We start from the raw sequence: 7,500 nt of genomic DNA on the forward strand, positions 1-7,500 counted from the left end.
TTTATATTCCACCGCAAGTAAAGGACGCTAGTCTGTGAGTATATGTGTACCCGTCATTTAAAAATGGCCACCATTTAAAAATTCTTTTGTATGCAAATTAGGCTTGGTTGCCTCGTTGAGGGTTAAATACATGTAATTGTTTTAATTTTTACTTTTAAGAATTGCCCAGGCGAAAAGGGCTAATTTGCAAGCAAACAAAACAATACTATTTAAAATAGCTGCCATTTTGGAATAAGTTGACGTATAAAGGGACTTTTGTTTGAGGCTTTTACCACTGACATTTAGCACACGTGTCAGAATGGTGGGTCTTGAATCGTAAATTTGTAAGCTACAGTACATTCATTATTGTTCAACAAGCGTTCTGAAAACCTTTTAAAAAGTGGACTTTCAAGTCCAGTATGCTCTTTTACTTTTTAAATCAATGGTTTGACATTCAAACGTAAACCAGTGTTTGAAGTAGCGTTTGAAGTGAATCAAAATCTGGTGGTCACAAACCATGATTTAGTTCCTTTAAGTGCAGTTAAAAATGGCTTGTTTAGTTGAAATTTAAAGTTCAGTGTTTTTGCCTTATTTTAAAACATGTATAGCATAAAATTTGGAAAGCAAACAAGGTTAGTGTTGACAGTATCAGTTTCAGTGGGCAGGCGTATTATTGCACGTAAATGAAGGAAAATTATTGTGTTACTTTTGATATTTCTTACATTATTGTCATGGAATATTGATTATTGGGATAGATGTAGTCCAGAGAATGGCTGGTGTTTGTGTGATCTGACATTCACAAATTAAACCCGATTGAAAGTCGTTTTCAGAGATAAGTCACTTTGGTTGTCCATTAATAATGTCAGTCACCAACAACGGTCCTTCTCTGGACTGCACTTCGGTGGATGATCTGATCAAACTCTGCTAATCCATGGACTCCCAGGGGTTCCCCATTGACGAGTAAAAAATCGTCTAGCATTAGACAGAGTAAAATACTAAGTCTGGCCGGTTTAGGCTGGTTTGGGAGTCAAAGGCTGTAATATAGTTACATGTATGTCTGTCATGATTCAGATCATTCACTATGAAAATAATAATACTTTCATTCTCTTTGCAGGTGCCATGTATAAAGGTTTAGCCTTTCAGAGAGGAAACTGTGGAGTTAGCATAATGCGAAGTGGTACCAAAAATAATGTTCTTTTATAATTATATTATTATACATGTAAAGAAAACCTCATCTGTCAGAAACAATAGTATTCAGACCGTTAAAATAATGAATAATCCTCCCCCCCTTCCCCCCCCCCCCCCAAAAAAAAAAAAAAAAAAAATCAGGAAAATCTCTGCCACTTAAAATGATTCCTTTACCACACTTTGGAGTTTGACTGACAGGCAGGGTTTCATTAAGTTAGGCAAATCACAGAGGAATGGGTAATATGAGGGTACTTAATTTATTATAATTATATTATAAGTATATATTAAATTTAGTTAATGAGTATTGGTTTTTAAGTAAGTTAAATTTCTATCATGGTAATGATAGCATTATTACTAAAGCAAGGTCTTAAAGATAGCTTGGTACATTATTATACTCACTCGCAGTGGATCGATCTCTGTGAAAGTGACAGGCTATTTTTGTGTGGGGTTAACTTGATTCATGTCCTTTATCTTACAGGGGAAGCTATGGAAAAGGGCTTACGAGACTGTTGTCGCTCTATAAGGATAGGAAAAATTCTCATAAAAATCAATGAAGAAACTAAGGCACCAATGGTAAAAACAATCATGTACATTTAATTTTAATTAATATATAATAAATAATTTTCAGTCATGTCATGCATCTTCCTACATGTAGGTAATTTTTACATTTTACTTAAAAAAACCTTTCAAATCACCTAAATAAACTTTCTTCTACCATACAAAAATATAAAGATTCTGGTAGTGAGCATTTGAACAACATGTAACTTTTTTAGGTTTACTATGCAAAGTTTCCTCCTGGAATGGAACAGAGAAGAGTGCTTCTTATGTACCCTTTGTTGAGTGAGTTGATACTACAGTTGCTTCACCTAATAATTATGTTGTTACAGTAGTTCAAAATGATCTTCTTCTACATGTAGCTCAGGGAAATTTGACTTCAAAGATGACAGTCCATTCTAAGGTTACAAGTACTGTTGAAACGTCACATGCATGCATGAAAAACCATTCTTCTAGGGACTACATACTGTTGTACACTCACTCATACAATTGTATAACTGTCAACAAAGTCTACATGTAGTTTTTTTGTTTGTCGACTGCTTTGTCTCATTAAATACACTGTAGGCCATTTTCGAAATATCAAATACACTGTATTCAGCTTGATAGTGAGGCAGTGAGGACAAAAACAATAGAAACACATATCATCCACTTTCCTTTGTCTTTGTCCTCACTGCCTCACTATGTTATATCAAAAAAGGCCTATTGTCTCAATTTAATGCAGTTACACCTGTACATCTACATGTATAGCATGATTTCTTGGGTTCCATTTTTGTTCACTACAGATTCAGGAGCAACAGTGACTGCTGCCATGAGAGTTCTTCTTGATCACGGTGTAAAGGAAGAAAACATTCTTCTCTTGAATGTATTTGCTACTCCAAAGGGTGAGAAAAGATTCCTTTTAATGCTTTTCACACTGCAGGCTGGTTGCACAATCATGTACATGTAATGTAATTTAGATATTCTGGCACCTACAGTATAAACCTTAGAGCCTGTATCCTCCATGTTTTTTTTTATTAATCCATTGACATCCAAACTGGCCGAAACCGGCGAGACTTAGTATTTTACTCTGTCTAACGCCAGAGTATTTTACTCTTGTCTAACGCCAGACGATTTTACTCGTCAATGGGGAACCCCTGGGAGTCAATGGGTTAAAGTTCCCTATGGGACGTTAAAGAAGCCACTCACTATTTTGAGAAGAGTAGGGGATGGAGTCCCCGGTGTTGTGGCTGTCCTGTTCTCTCCAGCAGAAGTGGCCACTTCGGCTTGATGTCTCAAAACAGGCTTGTGGTGTATGAGGCCACCTTATCAGAAACAGCCACAAGTGAAAAAGGGACTTTGCTAAGTGCTGGAACATGTACTGTACACTGTAGACGTAGATGCTTCAATTATTAATACCTAATCCTCCAAATTTTCAGGTGTCTGGAAGAGACAGTTGCTTAAATAATTTTGTCTAGATAAGTGTGATGATCGCTTCTCCCTTTCTTTCAATATTGATACCGTACCTGCATTTACTGTATTTCATTCAGCAATTCCTTTCACGGGAACACACGAGCCCAAAAAATTGACGGGCTCCCAACTGAGTGGCCTCATGGCTCAGTTGGTAGAGCATTTAATAATCCTTACACTTAACTAGACAATTGTCTATTATTTTATTAATTAAAAGTGCAGTGATTACTTCTACATTTCGTCTATAACCCGCACTTCAAATGTATACATTTCCTTCATTCATTGAGTCCTAATTTCACAGGAACAAAATTTTAATTTGAGCCCAACAAATTATTGACCTGTTCCCAACTGTGTGACTTTATAGCTCAGTTGGTACATGTAGAGCATTGCACCGCCACCGTAGAGGTCATGGTTTCAAATCCCATTAGAGCTGCCAGAATTTTTCAGGTGTCTATTAAAATAAGACAATAATATAATTATTTCTTAATTGTGTAGTTAAATGGGAGGAACCACGTGTCATTTCGTCTATAACCCGCACTTCAAATAATACATTTCTTTCATTCATGTACAGTGTACATGTACACTGTATGTCAATCATGCACACTGTATTTTTTCATCAAAGTATTTCTTGTTTTAACTGTAGGTGTTGAGCTGCTTTTGAAGAGTTTCCCATCAGTTACCATCCTCACATCAGAGGTTCACTCTGACTGTCCAGCATCTTTTGGACAAAGATACTTTGGGACAGATTAACCTTTGAAGAAGAAGAAGAATTTTGCATGTTTACTGCATGGCCTAAAGCGGAGCCCTTCATTCTGATAAGAAAGCAATAATATATTGTTACAGTAAATAATCCTCCAAAGAAAAAGTGAACTTTTTAGAGCTTTAACATAATACTGGTATTTGAAATAGCAAATGCTACATGTATAATGATGGATCATGCTGCATGTTGTGAAAGTAAAAAAAATCTGTTATTCTAACTTTTCTTTCTCTTCAGAAGCTACTTACATGTTTTTGTCTTTAGGCAACAGGCCATAAATGCCAGCTAAAATCAAATAAGTTCTTGGCAAAAGGCAGCCTGGCGGTTCACTGTAAACTTAATGCCATAAACTTGATGCTAAATCTCTCCATTGTTGAATAGTAATCAAGACAAGTATTCAACATTTTCGACCACAGATATTGCATTTCTAGCCTTCTGATTGGTTCACTCAGTCTTGGTTATCATCTCATACTGATGACCTATAGCTAAAATGGAACCTGATTGCATCAAGTGTTGCCAAGTTGGAAACTTATAAGAACTTAACTTATTATTCCCATTCGCATGCAAGTGGACATTGGGTAGGAGTTGATAGATAGCCAATGAGGCAGTGATGTACTGTAGCACTGAGTTGGCCAAAATCATCTCATAGCCATCAAGTGTGAGTGGAACCTTGAAACTGTTTTATTAAAAACGCCCCCAAAATGTAGATTTCTTTAAAACACTCTTATTCATTTTGAACTGGCACGTACAGTGTATATGCTAACCATCTTTGCACATTGTAGATCGGGGTATACTGTATTATCACCTCTTACACCATGATGGCTAAGCCACTGAAAACTTTTGAATTGCATTTTTTATACAACTTGTATCAAACGTTTAGTCATGGAATTATATTGTTAAAATGTCCGTGCACTCAGCTGGAGAAGAATACATTTTACAGTCATGTAATATTGTTTCAGTATAATAGCAATTCTAACACTGAAACAATATTACGTGTCATAATTATTGTTGTTACAACAAAGAGCTTAAGACTAACAAGCCATTAAAATCAGCTGTCAAGAGTGGTTTCAATGTCAACTTAAAACAAAAATCTGCAAATGAATTGGAAAGCGTGAATTAAAATAATGATTATTCAATTTGTTCATTTTATTAAAAATTATTAAGAGAATGAGCAAATTTATGTTTATCATTGGTTCAGTGATTGAATCTTTTAATCAGATGATTTTTTTTTTAACTCTTATGGAGATGAACAACCAGGTTTAATTAGGATTTATTAGCTTTATTTAATCTACCTCTTTCCAAAATGGCACCATTTAAATATTCTTTTTTTTTTTTTTTTAATTAGCCCTTGATGCCTCGTTCTTAAGCTTAAAATTCAAAAGAATATTTTCTCTTGAACGAGTCAACAAGGGCCAATTTGTATGTGCATAAATCAGTGGCCATTTTGGAATAAGGTCTATTGAATTTTGAAAGTTAACCTAAACTTTGCAGTTATTATAATGACAAAATTTATGATTCCACCCTCGACCATAACCTGAAAACAAGAATTCACCTGATATTAATGTTATGTCAAGCTAATAATTATACAGCTTGGCCTATTGTAGGTACACTCAACCTGCAGGCTAATAATTAAAGACTGAGGTTCTTTTTTGTAATATTATCAGTGGCATTTTTTCAGTATTAAACTGTTGTATAATAAAATGGGGAATTGACTACACTGTACTGTATGTTAAGTTCTGTTTTACCAGTTTATCAGTTTTATTGGGGGAAATGAACCACAGGGTTCCAATGGTCCCTTGCAATTTTCAGATCCTTTCGAGAGATTTCCACAAGAGTATGCTGGCGATTGCTTTTTCTGTAAAAGTTTACTTTGTGTATTAGGCATGGGCTTTAAAACTATCCAGCTGATTATCTTGGTTTAAAAGTCTCACGCCAGTTTATCAAACAATGAGAAGGAAAACCAAAACCAATCGCGACTTGCACATGCAATTTTTCCTGCGTTTTGAGCAAGTTATATGGAATTGCTACGAATTTGGATTGGTTCATTGCACTGTTTGCACCTGCTGTGATTTGTCGAAGTAATTGTTTTGATTGGTATTTATTCACAATTACAGTCAATTGAAAACCACTCTAAGGGCACCCCAACCTTGTTTCCAGGGTCTCTCTTCTCTCCACCCTGGGAATGAGGTTGAGGGCACCCTTGTGGCTCATTTAAAACACCTCTGGCACCAGCTAGTTGTATAGAGTCAATGAAGCACAACTAAGTACAGGTTCACTTTTAACTCATTAGGGAGCTTAAGCACGTGCATTTTTGAGATGCGAACAGCAACCGTACGAGAAATTTTCGCATGCCAGGACAGTGGTGTCTCCCAGATTTTTATGCTAATCATCTCTAATGGGGAAAGGATCTTAGCAAGGTAAATGTGATTGTGTAAACAACTTAAAAGGGAAAACAGATCACTTCTGGTTGTCGTCTGTGTCTCAAAAACATGCGTGCTTAAGCTCGCTAATGACTTCTGAATGGCCCTCCATTGACAAGTAAAATCACCTGGTGTTTGACAGAGTAAAATCTATTGAGTCTCACTCCTAGAAGTCAATGCGTTAACAACAGCAACACATGTAACTGCAGTCAGAAATGCTTATTGTTAACATGGCAAGAAATTTATGATTCACTACAAAAAAAGAGATGCAGTGCTCATATGCTTTTGAAAATAGGCATGCATTGCATACATGTGGGTAGTACATTAGGCTGGTATTGTGTAGTAACTATTTTTGGCAAAATTAATTTTCTTTTACTGTTTATTGTGTAATCTACATGTAATTTTGTTGTATTTGCGTTCGGATTACGAACATATGCCCTGTTGGATAGGGTTGGTATCTGGATTTCTTAACTTGATTTCCCTTTTGTATTTGGTTGTTACAGGTTTTTCTGTAATCTTCTTTTTACGTTTTTGATGAATGGCAATGGAGTCCCTAGACAGTGCCAATTACTAAGTGGGTGTTGACTCACAAAGCCTGATTACCCCTTCTATTTTAAATGTTTCTTTTTTTTTTTTTTCACAATTTATTTTGTTGTCCAATGTTGATGTCATTTTCGTGCTGGCATTTACATAATAACTGATTACGTATAAATAAATGTTATTGATATACTAGTATCTACATGTACTAAAGTTAAGCCCATTCAGGTGGAGTTTGTAGTTGGACGGCAGACCATCACAAAAACCCCTTGACAAAGATACAATACAATACTTTATTACTTACACTGTAATTAACCACTCACCATAGGGGCTTTTCAGGGCCAGTGGAACGGTCACAACAAAACAGAACATTCAACAACTGTTAAGAATCCCAACTGGCCAGTTGGCTATTTACAAGTGCAGCTGAGAAGTTGAACTAGGAATTACAGGGAACAAGTTCAACCAGTGGTAAGAATGTGTCTTCTGGGGGATCCCAGCCGAGGATCTCAAGGCAAACGCTTTAACCACTGGGCTGCACTGTCTCTTCATATAATTATGTAAAGGATATGTTGTTGTTGTTGTTGTTATTATTATTATTATTATTATTATTATTATTAT

The 7,500-nt window shown here is 35.8% G+C and overlaps 1 protein-coding gene across 1 annotated transcript in view; it reads left to right on the forward strand.

Moving 5' to 3' along the window:
• The window catches only part of LOC137996654 (uracil phosphoribosyltransferase homolog), a 13,019-nt gene extending 7,377 nt beyond the window's left edge, over window positions 1-5,642 (forward strand). The window contains exons 4-8 of the mRNA XM_068842171.1: window positions 1,094-1,156; window positions 1,646-1,740; window positions 1,941-2,007; window positions 2,505-2,603; window positions 3,812-5,642. Coding sequence (XP_068698272.1) covers window positions 1,094-1,156; window positions 1,646-1,740; window positions 1,941-2,007; window positions 2,505-2,603; window positions 3,812-3,918 — 431 coding nt within the window. The 3' untranslated portion in view covers window positions 3,919-5,642. The remainder of the gene's footprint in view (window positions 1-1,093; window positions 1,157-1,645; window positions 1,741-1,940; window positions 2,008-2,504; window positions 2,604-3,811) is intronic.
• The last annotated feature ends 1,858 nt before the right edge of the window (window positions 5,643-7,500 follow it).

The sequence above is a fragment of the Montipora foliosa genome, chromosome 3, assembly GCF_036669935.1.
Source record: "Montipora foliosa isolate CH-2021 chromosome 3, ASM3666993v2, whole genome shotgun sequence".
NCBI lineage: Eukaryota > Metazoa > Cnidaria > Anthozoa > Scleractinia > Acroporidae > Montipora > Montipora foliosa.